The 17,858-nt window shown below is 42.2% G+C and overlaps 1 protein-coding gene across 5 annotated transcripts in view; it reads right to left on the bottom strand.

Moving 5' to 3' along the window:
- SON (SON DNA and RNA binding protein) overlaps positions 1-17,227 on the bottom strand; it is a 36,388-nt gene extending 19,161 nt beyond the window's left edge. For all 5 annotated transcript variants that reach the window (XR_014510728.1, XR_014510729.1, XR_014510730.1 and 2 more), the window contains exons 1-3: positions 17,006-17,227; positions 14,408-14,574; positions 814-8,262 (exon numbers count right to left, since the gene is read on the bottom strand). Coding sequence is in view for 2 of the 5 variants with exons in the window: in XM_083438889.1 (XP_083295015.1) it covers positions 814-8,262; positions 14,408-14,574; positions 17,006-17,085 (7,696 nt within the window). In the remaining 3 variants the exon portion in view is untranslated. The remainder of the gene's footprint in view (positions 1-813; positions 8,263-14,407; positions 14,575-17,005) is intronic.
- Positions 17,228-17,858: the final 631 nt, after the last annotated feature.

Raw genomic sequence — 17,858 nt, 5'->3', positions numbered from 1 at the left:
AACTCACAGAACTGATCACTTTGCACAATCAGCGATCTTAAAACAGGAAGGGAGAACCTATGGTTTTCCAGATGTTGCTGGACCACAACTTTCATCATCCGCCGAGTCATGGCTGATGGGAGCTGAGGTTTCACAGTCACCGTGTGTGAAGTGCGGCACTGCCACTGAGCAGCCCCCTGTACCACCTGACAGGATGTGAGAGGTAAGGTGACAGCGAGAGCCCTGGACTGGCAGCAGGTGCCAAGTATGTGTGCATTGGAACATGCTGCTACCACCAACCCAGTGTTTTCCCTGCCCCCTTCCAGTACTAGCAAGCAGTACTGAGCAAGCAAGCAGGGCGATAGTAAAGCATCAGCTGTAAATTTGTCCCACAGCATTTGGAGGGCCACATGTTCCCCATCCATATTTTAAAATATTTCTCATTTCTTCAGCATGGGCATTAAAATTATCTACAATAACACGTGTGTAAGTTTTGGTTTGTGAAATATACCGACACTGGGAAATATCCAACATCGTACCAGCAGATGAAACAGGACTTCCCGTTCCTCTACTGCAAAGGGTCCCCCAAGCTTCCAGAGCAGATTTTGAAGCTGTGCAGGGAGATGCAAGGAGAGAGCAGGAAAGAGAAGCCTGATACGTGTGAGCAGAATTCTGTTGCACAAGCAGGCTGCCACTTTTGGAATGTCCCTCTTTAACAACACTTAAAAGAAATTGTTTCAAAATAAAGGAATCTTAGAAAACCCCGAGAAATTAAGAGATACCGATTTATGTTCATAACATTATCTATGTAACAAATTGCTGAATATTAATTACCCAAGTCAGTCAGACGCTTAGGTGACCTGCTTGAAGTTCTGGATCTTCGATGATCAGGTGATATACTGGTGCTCCGTCTTCTCCCTGTGGATCTGGAGCATCTTGGACGAACAGGTGTTCGACTTCGAGATCGTAATCTGAGGGGTATTCTGTAGCTGTCTCTTGAATCAGACCTCCTCCTCCTCCTGTCAATAGACCTTGACCGGTTTCGCCGAGATCTCCTACGCCTTTCCCTGGATAAAGACCTTTGTCTTGACACAGATCTTGATCTAGTCCTCCTCCATCGTCTTGAACATGATCGGGAGCGAGATCGGGAACGTGTTTGAGAGCGATGATCAGATTTTGATCTTGAGGACCTCTTCCGTGTTGCTGATCGAGAACGGTTTTTTCTAGATCGTGATGCTGTTCTATGCCTACGAGATGGTTCAGAGGACTTGGAGCCTTTACTCCTTGATCTTCGCAAAGGGTCTCTCTCTCCCGTTTTTTCCAAAGATTTAGACCTAGATTTAGATTTATGATGTTCAGGAGACTTGGTATGATTAGGTGCTTCCACAGATTCAGTTCCCTCTGTTTTTTCAAGCGATTTGGACTTTGATCTAGATTTAGAGCGTTTTCTTCCTGAAACATCTGAAGAGTCTTTATCTTTTCTTCTTTCAGGTGATTTGGATCTGGACTTTGATTTTGACTTAGATTTTCTGTGTCTGGATTTTAGGGAGGGGTCTTCTTTTTCAGTAGATTTTGTTCTACATTTATTATCAGCCGACTTGGATCGTCTCCTTTTTGATCTTGATGAAGTTTCTAAGTTTTCAGCTGATTTGGATCTAGATTTGCGATTATCAGAAGACCTGGACCGTCTCCTTTTTGCCCTGATGGAAGTATCTCTTTTATCAACAGATCTGGATCTAGATTTGCGATTATCAGAAGACCTGGACCGTCTCCTTTTCCCCCTGAATGAAGTCTCTCTTTTATCAACAGATTTAGATCTAGATTTGCGATCAGAAGACACAGACTTTCTTCGCCTTGTCCTCAATGAACTCTCCCTTTTGTCAACAGATTTAGATCTAGATTTGCGATCAGAGGATCTGGACCGCCTTCGCCTTACTCTCAATGAAGTGTCCCTTTTGTCAACTGATCTGGATCTACTTTTGCGATTATCAGAGGATCGGGACCGCCTTCGCCTTACCCTCACAGAACTCTCCCTTCTTTCATTTGATCTGGATCTAGATTTACGATCAGAGGACCGAGACCGCCTTCGCCTTGTCCTCACTGAAATTTCCCTTCTGTCAACTGATCTTGATCTAGATTTGCGAACATCAGGGGACCTGGACCGTCTCCGCCTTGACCTCACTGAAGTTTTTCTTTTATCATCAGCTGATCTGGATCTAGACTTATGGCGATCAGAGGATATGGACTTTCTTCTCCTTGTTCTTACTGAAGACTCTCTTCTGTCAACAGATTTGGATCTGGATTTGCAACGATCTGAGGACCGAGACCGCCTCCGCCTTGTCCTCACTGAGGTATCTCTTTTGTCAGTTGATCGTGATCTGGATTTGCGACGATCAGAAGATCTAGACTGCCTCCGCCTTGATCTTATCAAAGAATCTCTTTTGTCAACTGATCTGGATCTAGACTTGTGATTATCAGATGATCGTGACAATCTTCGCCTTCTTCTGACCGATTCTCTTCTATCAACTGATCTGGATCTAGACTTGTGATGATCAGAAGATCTGGACCGTCTTCGCCTTGACCTTACAGAAGTTTCTCTCTTGTCAACAGACTTTGATCGAGATTTAAGCCGATCAGAAGTCCGTGAACGTCTCCGTCTAGACCTTACTGATGATTCTTTGCTCTCTTTTTTGTCAGAGGATTTTGATCTAGATTTATGACGTGAGGTCGAGTCCTTTTTTCTCGAACGAGAATCATTCTTACTTCTAGAACGTGCTCTTCTTGATGTTACCTGTCTAGAGGTGGAACGTGATCTAGATTTTTTTTTACGTTTTTTAGACTTAGGAGATTTTGATCGACTCCTTTTTGCTTTTTTCCCACTCTTACTTTTATCTTTACTTTTGCTGCTTACTTTTTCACTTTTCTTGTCTTTTAAAATATTTTCTTCCTTTTCCTTCATTATATCAGAAGACTTTGGAGCGGTGTCTGAATCCTGATCCTTCAAAGAATCCTGTAGAGTTACTTCCAATTCCTTCTCCTTGGCCATTTGCAAAGGTTCAAGAGATGCTTCTGAATCTTTCAACAATTGTTGGTTTGATTTCAGGTTTTCTGCTGCTGCACTTACAGATTTTATAGCTGCCTTTAAACCTTGTTCCTCCAAAGAGACTTGTTTCATTTCATCTAAGTCTTTTTCCTTTGCCTTGTACAAAGGCTCTGAAGTTGCTTCTGAAGTTTTCACCTCCACAGTGAATTGTGGAATCATTTCTGAATTCTTAGCTTGTTGTTCTGTAGTTGACTCCAGATCTATCACCTCTGCCATGCACCTCTCTTTGGAATTTTGTTCTGTAATGTCTATGTTCTCTGCAGTCATAGGAGCTGGTACCGAATCTTTTATACTAAGAGCATGGGCAGATTCTAAAGACGCTTCAGAGATCTTTTTTTCTGATAACAAAATAGGAGTTGCATTTCTTTCCAAATCCTGAGTCCCCAAAGCTAACGCAGATTTTGAAATTCCTTCAAAATCCATTTGCTTCTCTTTTCCCATTGTTGTTTGAGCAACTTGCAGATCTTTTACTTTCCCTATAGAATCGCATTTAGCGGGTGCTTCAAAATCTTCTGGTTCTTTTGAGTGTACTGATTCTGGAGCAATCTTAGATTTTAATAAGGATTCAGTGTCCTTCAACTCTACTATATTCATAAGCCCTGTATTTGCCTCAGAACTCTTGCCATCCATAATAGATGCTATTTCTACAGTAGGTTTAGAGTCGTTTTCTGTACGTTCTAAAGCTGTTCTTGAACATGTTTCATCAAAACGCATTTGTAATTCTAGTTGTTTTTCTGAATCATTTGCTGTTTCTGCAGCCAGAGATGATATTGTGGCTCCTGAACTTTTTTCTTCCACAATACTTGAAAATTGGGGGGTAGTTTTTGAAACATGCAGCACTTCTTCACATGTGCCACTTCCTTCCAAATCACTTGCCTCCATAGTGCACAGGGATTGTGGAGGAGTTTCTAAGTAGGTTTTGGATTTTGCAATAGTTTCTAAATCTTCCTTATTGACCAAACCTACAACTGCTGAAGTTGTTTCTGAAACTTTCTCTTCCATCACACTTTCAGATTCTGGAGCTGCTTTGCACTGATGTGTCTCAGGGGCATATTCTGTTTCTGAAGCTGATTCTAAATATTTTACTTCCAAAGTACTTTCTGCTTTGCTATGTTTCTGAGAGTCTATTATTTCCAGTACTTCTGTCCCTGTAATTGTACCAGAAGAATCTGAATTTGTTGTACCTAGATTTCTTGGAGTAATTTCCAGTTCTTGGGTTACTTTAGAGTCAACTAGTTTTAATACAGAGACTGATTCTGAAGACTTCGATTCTGGTGTATTTAGCTGTGCTGCAGTAGCTACTGAATTTTTTATTTCCAATACTGTTTCATAATTTAGAGCTTTTCCTAAATCTTTGGTTTCTGCTTCAGGTATGGATATAGATTCTACAGCCCCATCTGAATCCCTCACCTGTGGCACACAGAGTTTAGAAGTTGTTTCAAACTGCATAGCTGCTTCTGAATTTTTCATCCCTCTTGTATCTAAAGTACTGGAGCTTGTTCCCGAATCTATGACATCCAACATAAACACAGACTGAGTTTTGTCACTATCCTTTCTTTCTGCAACAGTTGCAGACTTAGAAATAGATTCAGAATATTTTACTGTCAATTTTGTGTCTGGTTTTAGAGCTCCAAAATCCTTTTGTTCTGCTTTATCTGCAGTTGTCAACATGCCTTCTGAAATATGTGCACCCAAAACTGGTTTCCATCTTTCAAAGGTTTCTGAACCAGTCACACCAGCTTTGGGAGTAGATGTGAACACATTATTCATCTCGTTTTTGTCCAAAAATGCTAGATTTGTTTCCACCTTCTGACTGGTTTCTAAATCTTTCACACCTGTTATGCGAATGGGTTCAAATGTATCTTTCAATACATGCACAGATTCAGAGGATGCCTTCAATTTTTCTATATCCACCACCATTTCAATTGTTTTAGCCGCTTTTAATCCTTTATCGTCAGTTCCATGGGGAAAGCTGGAAGTTGCTTTTATATCTAACGCATCTGGGGCAAACAAAGTTGCTACAGCCATTTCTGGTTTTTTTACTTCCAATTCTTCAGTATCAATCACACATATAGTTTCTGACTCTGCTTCCAAATCTGTACCTGCCAGGGCTTCACTTCTGGGTTCTGCATCTGACACTTGCAATACTGGTGTGCACTGTGACATTTCATTATGGTGGGGAGGTTCTGAAGCAATTTCCGAAATTGATCCTATCAACAATTCACGTTTTGGAGGATCCTTTGCAATTTCTATGCATGCTTGAATAGTAGATTCTAAATCAGCTTCTAGGTCTATGATTGTAGATTCTGAAGCTGTTTTTGAATCTTTTGCTTGAATCAAATACAAAGGTGTTAGGGTGGTCTTTGAAAATGTTTCTGTCCCATGCATAGATTCTGGACTGTGTTCCAAATCTATTACTTTGTTAATCTCGTCAGATTCTAGAACTATAATCTTCTCTTTCTCTGATGCACAGAGAGATTCTGGAGCTGTAAATCCTCTTGATTCTGTCCTTTCTTCCAATTTCTGCTTCTCTTCCTGACTAGTTAATTCATCTGAAAACAGAAACTCTGGACTTGTTCCTGCATATTTAACTTCCAAAGAATACAGAGAATCCAAACCAACTCCCCTGATTTTTGTCTTCACATGCTGGAGTTGTTCTAGATTTTGTTCTGCATGAGAATCAGGAATTGATGGCAAATTCTTCAATGCTAAGGGTTCCTGAGGACTGCTCACATCCACCACAGTTGTTTCTTTTAATTCTTGTATCACTGCTACATCTTCCAGTTCTGGAATTCCTTCTGAACTTACTGCCTCGGCACCATTCTGATTTTTCTCCGTGTGCACTGTAGCATCAGAAGGCTTCTCCTGTATTCGGGGCACAGGATGAGATTCAGTTTCAGTGCTTTTGGCCACAGTTTCAGATGCTACAGGAATCTCAGAATACTTTCCAGGTGGCACTGAAGTTCCTTCCATATTTTTCAGCTCTCTGTCCAGAGGTTTTAATTTTTTACGTAAATCATTCAACTCAACTATTGTTTCAGGATCTACAGTTTTAATGCCTTGGATTTCCCCAGTTTGTAGTGCTTTAAATTTGTTTGCATCTACCATGTGCTCAGGAGCATTTATTGAACTTTTCAACTTCATCATAATCTCAGATTCTGTATCAAGTTCTAGGCTCTGTTCTGAATAGTTTGCAAATATCATATGCAGTGAATCTGAAGTAGCATCCATCTCTCTCCCCTCTTGCTCTTCTTCTGTCTCTATACTAGTTTCTAAATCTTTTCTCTGAGTTACTGCATCAAGTTGCAAAATGTCTTTTGCACTTTTCATTTCTTTTGTGTATTGAGATTCTGAAATGCTGTCCAAATTTTTCACAGTCATTAATGATTCTGGAACTCTTCCAGAATCCTTTACATTCCCCACAGTATTACTTTCTCTTACATCCAGATATTTTGAAGCTTCCAGATATTGTGTTTTTACTATCTCTGGAGCCATTTCTAAACTATTAATATTTAGAACAGTTTCCGATTGTGAAATGCTTTCAGGAACTCGTACATCAATCGCTGCCTCAGAATCTTCAGTAATTCCTGACGCTCCTCTTTTCCCTACCACCGTTTCTAGGGGAGTTCCCAAATAATTCACTTGCCTATCTCCCTCAAATTCTGGAGAACTATCTAGATTCTTCACATCCTTCATTCTAAGAGGTTCTGGCACAGCAATCCACTTTTCCATTTCCGTTATACGTTTAGATTTTGCTTTTAAGCATCTCATGTCCATCTCCCCAACTTCCATAGTCCTCACTTTTAAAGTTGAATCTGTGCTTTTCATGCCCTCTAATTCTGGTGCATCTTTTGCATCTGCTACAGTTTGCAAAAGTATTTGACGTTTTTCTGCATCATTCAATGTTGTCTTGACTGGCGAAGCTTGAGCTGCTCCTAATTCTTTCACCCCTGCCCTTGTCTCAACATCAGGGGTTGCTGCTGTGCATTTCTGGGCATCTAACTCGGTAATTATTTTTAATTCTTCTCGATGATGCTTCAGTTTAGTTACTAGAGCTGGTTCAAAATATTTTTCAGAGCTTGTATGCAGAGATTCTGAAGCTGCTTCCGAGTCTATCAATCCTGCTGTTGACTCAAACTGTTGACTTAGTTGCAGATCTTTCACTGTGACGATGCTCTCAGAGTCATGTAGTAAATCCTCTTTCATATCCATAAAGGTAGCCTGATCAGGGCTTATTTCAGAAGCTTTCACTTTTGCTGTATTCAAAAATTCTGAAGTGGCTTCAAAATCTTTTCCTACCACCATAGCCAAAAATCCCAGAGTTGTCACTGAATCTTTGGCTTCTGCAGCTGCCTCTGAGGGAAGGTTGGTGAAATTACAGCTAGCAGTTTCAAATGAAGTTGCTACTGCTTGTTTCAAGATTTCAGGATTGAAAGATTCTGAGACAGAGTTCAAATCTTTTACCTCCGTTGTGTCAGATGCTGAACTTGTTTCCAAATATTCCAGTTGTACTGCTACAGACTTTGGACTGCTTTCAGGAGCACTTGTTTCTTCCATAGCCTCCAATGTCAAACTAGCTTCAGGCTGTTTGTATTCTTTTATGTTAGCCACTCTACCTTCAACATCAGCAATATTTAAAGATTCATTCCCTATGCACAAATTCAAAGCTACGTTGGTAGATTGGTAGGTGTTATTTTCCAATTCTCTCTCATCTGTAAGCTTGACTTCACTGAGTTCTTGAATATTGGCTAAAGTAGAATCTCTAGTTGTATCCAGTTTGCTGTTAACTGAATTATTTGCATTATGTGAATTTGACGTGGCTAAATTAAGGTTTTCACATACAGTTTTTTCCAGAAGCCACCCAGAAGTCTGTTTTGAAGAAGATACAGGGTGTAGATCTACATCTTCTGCACTTGGTATGGAGCTCGAGCTTTCTGATTTTGAATGAGAAATGGACTGCGTATCTCCACATTCTTTATGCTGCTCATTTAGTTTTGATTCCTTGGGTTGCTTTTTATACTTTTTCTCCCTTTTCTCCTTCTTCCTTTTCTTCTTCTTTTTCTTATCTTTGTGTTTCTTATCCTTCTTAGACTTTTTCCTTGGAATTTCATCTTCTACTTCTTCGGATAAGCCTCTTTTAGTAGAGTGAGATTTATTTCTCACTGTATCCTCACCACCATCTAATAAAAGGGGGGAAAATGTGTTAAAATTAATAATCAGAAGCTAGATTTCAGAAGAGTGAGCAAGAAACTCCCGACATTTTTGCTGTAGCTATAATCTGAAAAATTATGTTGCATGTACAAGTAGATCCTTTTTGATCAAATGGAGAAAATACTTACTACAAAATTATAGCTTTAAATCAAGGTGCTCAAGCAAGATTACCTTTCTCCATGCCCGCTGATTCCTCCATTTCAAGTATAGCTAACACAGGGGAGAAATCACATAAATAAAAATGCATATTCAACTACATTTAGAACAGGTGACTGGCATAGTCAAAGTTGGCAGCATCAATCACCTCAATTGTACTCGACACACAGTATGAATAGAATAGCGATGTAAAGGCCTGAAAAGATGCCCAAACAAATGAGGAGGAACCATTTCTCCCCCAATTTTTCCAGGTCTTCACATCTCCAGTGACGTATCATACGTTGGATTTGGGAAACAGTCCAGCACTAGAATCTACATATACAATTTCTAATTAAGCACAGAATCAACATGCACATTGTCCTTGCTTAACTGGAATGCTCTTTTTTATATATAAAGAGCAGGAGGTATCCAGCAAAGTAGTTCCATTAGTACAACGACATCGAGCTCTGCAACAGAACATCCCCTCCTTCTCCTCTCCCTTAAATCTGTCCTGGGGGTTTCTCCTAACCCTACAGGACAGCTTTTTCAGAAGTAAAGGAGAAGAAAGAATCAGTTAAAATTCCCTTATCCCTTCCTCTGGGAATAGGGTCTCATTAGAAGAATTCCATTCATGAGGTTCTGGATCCAATCCTTTACAGTGGTACCTCGGGTTAAGTACTTAATTCATTCCAGAGGTCCGTTCTTAAGCTGAAGCACCACTTTAGCCAATGGGGCCTCCTGCTGCTGCCGCACCGCCGGAGCATGATTTCTGTTCTCATCCTGAAGCAAAGTTCTTAACCCGAGGTAATATTTCTGGGTTAGAGGAGTATGTAACCTGAAGCGTATGTAACCTGAAGAGTATGTAACCCGAGGTACCACTGTATTACTATTTATTCTTAATTACACAGCACCATTAGTATGAATGGTGGTTTACAGAGTATAAGAGAACAGGCTGATGTACAAAGGTACATCTATGTCAAACTAAGGATGGATGCCACAAGCAAAAGCCTGCAAAAGCTAATACTCTTCTTCACTCTTCACCTACTTAATGCATAACTGAGGTGCTTCTCATAGCCCATGTGATACAAGTGTAACATCTCTTGGATTACAAATTTCACTACATTAAAAAAACTTCAGGTTTCCAAAAATTAGATGTAACTATCTATGAAATAAAGAACCTCATTGACCCGGGTACAAACTGAAAATATTTTCAAATTTGCCTTCTTGAACTGTTAGGGCCTGAATTTGTATGGGATACTACAGACGTTATTATTAATAAATGAGCTTATAATAAATTGAAAAATAAAACAAATTCCAGAATTGACCTTTAAAGAAGAGACGTAAAGAAGCACAACGTAACACAACTCTTGGAAAACAAAATATATTATAACTTAATATAATCAATAATGTACTGGACTGGATGCAGAGATCGCTCACAGAAAGGGGTGGATGGAAAGTGACTCCCTGTCCCATCTTTTCCCAGGCTTGCCCCAGGCCCTCAAAAAGGCTCACCTGAGGCTAAGGGGACCCTGTTGAATGATACTGGCTATGGCATAAAGGGCTGAGGAGGAAGAGATAGCAGAAAATTGGGCCAAGGAACCTTCTGTGATGGTGTTTCTATCAACTTTTTGTGATAGAAAAAGCAAAGCAACATTTTTGAGAGTTTCTAAGGACTGGAAATGGCAGGAAAAGCACCTTCCTCTCACACTCTTCAACGATCTCTCTAGAAATTTCCTGCACCCATCATACATGACATCAGCCACAGGAAAGGTGGGCATGGTTTGGCCCAAATGACCTGGTGGGTCTAAGTAGGTGGGTTTCCTACCTATGTTATACATGCTTACTCAGAAAAAGATCACAATATATTCAATTTGTCTGTTTAGGAGTGCAGCCTAAGTAACATTGATGAGTTTCAGAAATGGATCAGGAGATATTCACGGTGGAGTCTATGCCATACAAGAAAGTATTGTAAAACACAACAAAACAATAAGTCAATAAAAAACAGAAATACTTGCACAATGCAATCTGATGGCTGTGTGCAAGCAACAACATTTACCAGAAAATGCCTGTTAATAAATGTGTGTGTGTGCTAACAGACACCAGCAAGAGGGAAAATAGCTACACCAACTCCATGCTAGGACAGAAGAGGAGGGATCTGAACCATAGGTGCATCAGCCCCTAGAATGCCTTGTTTTGGCTTCTACCACCAAGAGTCAATAGAAGCCTGTGGAGCTTTCAATGGATATATCAGGCAGGGGCCTCCAGGGTGAACATGCTGCTCCAACAAACTTACGCATCCACCCATCCTAACTCCCTTCAGCAAAGTTAGAATTGCTCAGTTGTTGTTACTTTTTATGCAAATCTATACATGCTTGATAACCCTGATGTAACTCTAAAACAGAGCTTTCCTAACTGTGTGTTGTGACACATTAGTGTGTCAGCTGCAGTGTGTCAGTGTGTCACATGAACGGTCCCCGCGGTCCTCTTGGGGCTGGAAAGGGTTACTGTATTTTTCCATGTATAAGACGAGGTTTTTTGCTTTTAAAAAATTAGTAAAAAATTGGGGGTCATCTTGTACACGGAACATGGGCATGGGGGGGGGATCTATTAAATATTTTAGCATATGTCCAGGATTTTGGCTTGGGTGGGCTGAGGCGGTCCCTCCTGCTGCCGTCCCCCCTTTCTCCCCCCCCCTCCGGACTGCATGCTGGTGACTGGATCGCCTCCTGAAGCCCCCGCTGGCTAGACCACCGGAGCAAGAGCAGTTGCCACCACCGCTGCTGAGAGCTGCCTCAGCTACCTCTCCTTGCCCTTCTTTCCTTTTTTCTTCTTCTTCCCCTCTCAAACTCCCACCCTGCCCCCAACCCACTCACCACCTTCCTCAGCTCAGTTTGCTCAACAGCATGGCCCAGCACAGAGTGGCCCCTGCCTTGCCCCAGCTCTTCCTCAGTATCCTGCTTGGGAGCCTCCTTCCCCTCGCTTCCCTGCCGCAGCAGCTGCCACCGAAGGAAAGCATGGGGTGCCTGAGCTGCTGCCTTTGCTTCTGCACCACAGTGCACTGCATGCACCTCATGCTGGAAACTCTGAAGGCAATTGCCAAAAAGAAGATAAACTTACCACCGCACATCATCCAGAGTTTCACTTCTATTTTAGTGTTTTGTTTTCTTAATTTTGGGTTCAAAAAATAAGGGTAGTCTTATACATGGGGGCGTCTTATACATGGAAAAATACGGTAGTTTAACCTCCAGTTTGCTAGCAAAACTGAATTACTGTGTCACGAAATGAGGCATGTCCAAAAAATGTGTCACTAGCTTGAAAAGTTTGGAAAGCTCTACTATAAGAACACATTTTTACAGAATCTGAATATGTCATACAACTATTCAGTGTATTTAGTGTTGTTGTTGTTTTTAAAAAACAACTAGGATATCAAACCATGTTTGATTTATCTAATCACAATCAGAATAAACAAGTTCTCCAAGTTCTAATGCAACAAATAAAAAGGTAAAGGACCCCTGACAGGTTAAGTCCAGTTGTGAACGACTCTGGAGTTGCAGCGCTCATCTCACTTTACTGGCCGAAGTTTGTCCGCAGACAGTTTTTCCGGGTTATGTGGCCAGCAAGACTAAGCCGCTTCTGGCGAAACCAGAGCAGCGCATGGAAATGCCGTTTACCTTCCCACCGGAGCGGTACCTATTTATCTACTTGCACTTTGACATGCTTTTGAACTGCTAGGTTGGCAGGAGCTGGGAAAGAGCAACAGGAGCTCACCCCGTTGCGGGGATTCGAACTGCCGACCTTCCAATCAGCAAGCCCTAGGCTCAGTGGTTTAGACCACAGCGCCACCCATGTCCCTAATGTAACAAGTAACTGTGGCTCATTCAAAAGGAAAAACAAAGTTGTTCCTCAGATCATCTTATATACAAAAGGAGCAGAGAGCTAGACTTAATCAATATTGCAAATTTTAATTACACTAGTCAATCTAACACTAATTTTAAAAAATACATCAGTATGAAAAGAAGAGAGGTGATTTAAGTTGAGGAGCAGAAGTTTATAAGTAAGACCTGCAGCAAAACATTGTGGTGTATCCTCAACCAACAGGATTGTTCCTGTTTGGGGTTCTAGCCAGGAAGCCAGCCATGCCCAGCTTCAGGATACTACATTCCATTCCCACCCCATTCACCAGTTTACTTTCCTCACTCACAATTCACTTCCATGATTACTTGGCATAGTCAGACCACACTGCACTGTTGAGTGGGGGGCAGACTGTTGCCTCCTTACGTGTCACTGGTTTTTAAAAATATTTTTGTACTTCTGCAAGCCTTGGGGATTTCCTGAGCATGCCAATATATCCCTCTTGTTTATCAGTGGTTCCATTTTGATGTCAATACTCATACCTGAGTTTGCTATTAGGAGTGATATATCAGGGTTATATAAGATTAATTTAGTCCGCCCATAATATTTTATGGTACAATTTATCATAACTGCATTAATACTTCAGGAACTTGGGTTCTGACACCATGTCTGAGGTCTCAACTATTCAGGCGTTATGTTACTTTTCTACAAAAGATAAATGAACGATAATAGTTTTTAAATAATTAAACACAACTCAAATGATTCACATTAGACCAGAGTAAATTGTGCACTATCTTTTAAAGAAATTACAGTCATACCTCGGGTTACGAACGCTGCGGGTTGCGCGTTTTCAGGTCGCGGACAGTGCCAAACCAGGAAGTACCGGAATGGGTTACTTCCGGGTTTCAGCACTCGCACATGTGCAGAAGCACAAAATGACAGCAGGCGCATGCGCAGAAGCACCAAATTGCGTCATGCACATGCGCAGACGCGGTGCTTCAGGCTGCGAACGCTGTGGGTTGCGAACGTGCCTCCCGCACGGATCACATTCACAACCCAAGGTGTGACTGTATTCAGCAGTTGAGGTGACAAAAAACAAAACAGTGATCTGAGAAATCAGCTATTGTCCAATATATTGGTTTTGTGCGTATAACTTTAAAAACACATGTGTTTTAATACCATAGGTATATGGCAATGACTTCACACACATGAAATGTGTGAAAGCTTAACCACCAACTTTATCAACAATAAGCACATTCACATTGGGCTGTATTCAATGAAGTCAGACTCAAACATACATTTAACTAACTTACTTAGCTGCGTATAACCCATTGAATCCCATTCAAATAATCAGAAAAAAGAACACCATATTTTACTATTAGTAAATGAATTTGGCAATTACAACTCAATCCTAAATCTGTTTGCTTACAAATAAATCGCAGTAATTTCAATATGCTTTACTCCCTAGTGTGCATAGAGAGCTGCAGCCATAATTTAACATTTACATGAAAATACTTTATATATACTTGTTCTAACTAGTTTTACACATTACATCAATACACTGTTAGTTTTCCCAAATGTAAAAGATCAATAACTTAACTCATTTTTGGAAAGCAGAATACTTTGAAAGACATAACTGTAAAACTGCCAAAACCACCAAAAACAGGCTTCCTCAAACTCAGACCTCCAGATGTTTTTTTGCCTACAACTCCCATGATCCCTAGCTAGCAGGACGAGTGGTCAGGAATGATGGGAATTGTAGTCTCAAAACATCTGGAGGCCCAAGTCTGAGGAAGCCAGACCAAAAAGCACAGATGGCACAAATAACATATTGAAGAGCTTTCTGTTAAAATAAAAATAAAATTGAGGACAACATAGTACAGACTTCCCCTCTTCCTCTGCTCTCGCTGAGATTCCCCATTCCCCCCCCCCCCCACCCGAGGATCCCACAATCCTCTAGAGCAGATGCAGACACATGCGGGACTGCTGGGGGGACAGAATTTGAAGGGGAAGTCCCATAGTGGTGACAGAATTCATTCCACTGAAGAATGTAGAGCATTAGATTTCAACCTGAAGGTGCACATTGAAAGAAAATTATATACAAGGGTTAAAATATTTTTTATGTACCTGGTTTGTACTGTGACTCTGCACTCAACACTTCTGATAATACTTGTTCTATCTTCTGCACTAGTGGATCATTCTGAAGATTCCCAATAGACGTAATTGTATCATCTGAAGAGTTCACTTGCTCAGATGAGTTTATTTCACCATTGTGCTGGCTTCCTAACTTTGCACTAATAAAGAAAAATATGCAGAATCCCAATATTAGGCATACATTAAAAACAAATGGCAATAATATAACACAATAACATTCAATTAACATATAGCATTGGATGCAGACTTGCTCATTCATGAACAGAAAGGAATTTCAGCGTACTGTACAAACCACAACTAGGAAGAGGAAGCTGGATGTGCCTCACATGTGGCGTATTGCTATACACCATCATTCAAGGACAAAAAGTATATTGCTGTACAGTAGGTGGCATGGGCATAGATGTGTTTGGATATTGATACAATATTACTCCCTATGGAAGCCTTGCGGATACATACCCTTTCAACTAATTTAGGTTAGATGTGGTGATTTAAGACAGGAAGGAAAACAGTTAACAATTAAGGATTAACATAGGTAAAGGTGAAGGGACCCCTGGCCATTAGGTCCAGTCATGGCCGACTCTGGGGTTGCTGCGCTCATTTTACTTTATTGGCCGAGGGAGACGGCGTACCGCTTCCGGGTCATGTGGCCAGCATGACTAAGCCACTTCTGGTGAACCAGAGCAGCACACGGAAACACCGTTTACCTTCTTGCCAGAGTGGTATCTATTTATCTACTTGCACTTTGACGTGCTTTTGAACTGCTAGATTGGAAGGAGCAGCGACCAAGCAACAGGAGCTCACCCCGTCGCGGGGATTCGAACTGCCGACCTTCTGATCGGCAAGTCCAAGGCTCTGTGGTTTAATCCACAGCACCACCAGTGTCCTTAAGGATTAACATACTGCTTCATTAAAGTATCTTCTGTTTACTGTACTGATTTTTGGGTGCTAGTGTATAAGGCTAGTGACAGGCATCCTACTCGATATTTGGAATGGTTTTGAAAATTTTCAGGGCCTTGCACTGAGACACTTAACTGTGTAATAGTGGTGAATTTCAGATCTTCCTAACTGAAAGTGAAAGAGTACAGTAAGAAATGTGGTTGTTTACAAGTCTAGCTTGCTTCTGTCTATTACAGCACTGATCTCAGACTGCAGACTGCATGTATCATTATATCCTATTTTTCTATTTAAAAAACCACTTTTGTATTAAAAAAAATTCCCGACATAACAGAAGTATATGATTTAACTCATTTTGGTATTTCATTTACTGTTTCTACAGTACTTAGCAATGGGATTTGACACTATGTGATGAACTGAATCTTTGAGAACTCTATATTTTGTCTTTTGTGGACTGTATACTTCATGTGTCACTTTGGTTACTTTCTCTATTTATTTAACAGAATTTGTATACTGCTTATCCAAGTGGTTTGCATAAAATGCTAGGCATTTTAATAAATGATATTTCTCATCCATTCCAGTCAAGGAGTTTGCACAGTGAATGAAACTTCCACCATTATTTTGAAGGGAAAAAAAGAAACTTCCACCATGGACTACATGACTAAATGATGACTGTTTTACAGTCAAGTTGTGTTATTTTTCTTTGCACAGTGCTTAACAAAGAAACCCCACAAAAGAGCCATATTATTAAGGAGTCAGTACTAATGTTTACACTTTAAGCATCAACAACAAATAACCCTGCAATACATGCTCCAAAACGTCTACAGTACAAGGTAGAACAAACCACTAAGAAAAATACCACTAGGAACCTCTACCAACCTTCACAACTAAGTTAACATTCCCAACATTTCTGAAAATATTTAATTCTCATAAAAAGCAATTACATATTGATTAAGAGAGAATCAACTCTTGATGTTTACGGTAAAATCCTATGCATATTTAGAACTGGCTCTTTAGCCTCACAAAATGTTGCCTTCATGAACACCATCCTTTCATTGGATTCTTCTTTTCTTTAATACTTTGTTTACCGGCCAGAACCACTGAAGGAACAGCTAACTTCCTCGAGAGCAGTTCTTCGAAACACTGGCTTCCTTAGAGCAGGAGTGAAGAACCTTTGACCCTCCCAAGATGCTGCTGAACTACAACTCCCATCCGCCCCAACAAGCACAGCGAATAGCCAGGGGTAATGGGAGTTGTAGTTCAGCAACTTTTGGAGAGGCCTAAGGTTCCCAAGGCCCGCTTCAGCGGCTTCGCAGCTCGGGGTTCGTTTGTAAACCCTTATTCCTCTGGGTGCCCCCAAACCCCTCCAGGAAACTTGCTTTTAACGCCTCACGCCGGTCCGAAGTCGGCTTCAGCGCCAATCCTCACAGACGCCGTCCTTCTGCTCCGCCGCCTCCCTCAGCAGCTGCCCTTCATTGTCTCTCCCTGGCGCCTCGGTCCCCCACCGGCGCCCCCCCCCCCGCCATAAGCTCTTCGCCCACAGCCCCCCTCCCCGCCACCCGCATCCCCCTCCCTCAACATCCCTTCCGGTCCCTTCGCTCTGCCCCTCCCCCACTCCGCCCGTTACTCCGCGTAATGCCGCCGCCAAAAGAAAACCCGGTCCCTCTGACCAATTACCTGCCGAACTGCTGCTCCTGGATCTCCCGGAACTTGCTAACGACAAAAGACCGAAAAATCTGCTCGATGCTAGTCGCCATGACAGCCTCGCGCAGCACAGGCCCCCCCACTTCCCCTTATCCCCCCCCCCTCCTTCACTCGCTCTCCGAGACGCAGATCCGCCTGCGCTCTACAATGCAACACCGGAAGCAGACGCGGCCGGGCTCTTCTTCCCCTCCCCCCACCTCCTCGTCCCGCCCTCCACTTCCGGATTGCCCTGTCGTTCTCCTGATTGCTCGTTCCGACAAGGGGCGGAGCCTGAGCCGGCTTGGGGATGGGCGCTCTGTAGTCGAAGTGAACCATAGAGCGCCTACTCGGATGCCTTGGAGGTGCGAGGCGGACGTGACTCCGGGTGCCCCTCCTCCCCCCGCCTCCGCCTTGCGTAACTGTATATGGCCGCCTTCTGGCTTCTCGACAGCTCAGGCGACGTCCGGAGTTGGGAACACAATGACAATGGCAGCGGTTGATTCCGGGGCTGGAAAAAAATCTAAAGGCCCGCACTTTGTCCTTCTGTTCGCCCAGGGGGACGCTTCGGTCGTGTCGTCTCTGTGTCCGTCCACCCGTCCCCCGTTTCAGACGTGGTTGTGCACAAGGTCAATGAAACTGAATGCAAAAAAACCCCCCGAGGTGCCGCACGCTTCTGGCGGCTCTTGGCGGAGAGGCCCAGTCCTTCGGAGTTGGACGTTGCACTGCCCCCCCCCCCTCCGACCGGGGAAACAGCGGCCATGTTGTTGATGCCGCAGTTGGAGGCGAGGTGCTGCCGTCCTTGTTTCCCGGCTCGGAAGGACGCCATATACACGCACAGTCTGAAATA

This window comes from Podarcis tiliguerta, assembly GCF_965153285.1.
Source record: "Podarcis tiliguerta genome assembly, chromosome: 4".
Lineage (NCBI taxonomy): Eukaryota > Metazoa > Chordata > Lepidosauria > Squamata > Lacertidae > Podarcis > Podarcis tiliguerta.
This window is presented reverse-complemented; position numbering and strand designations above follow the sequence as displayed.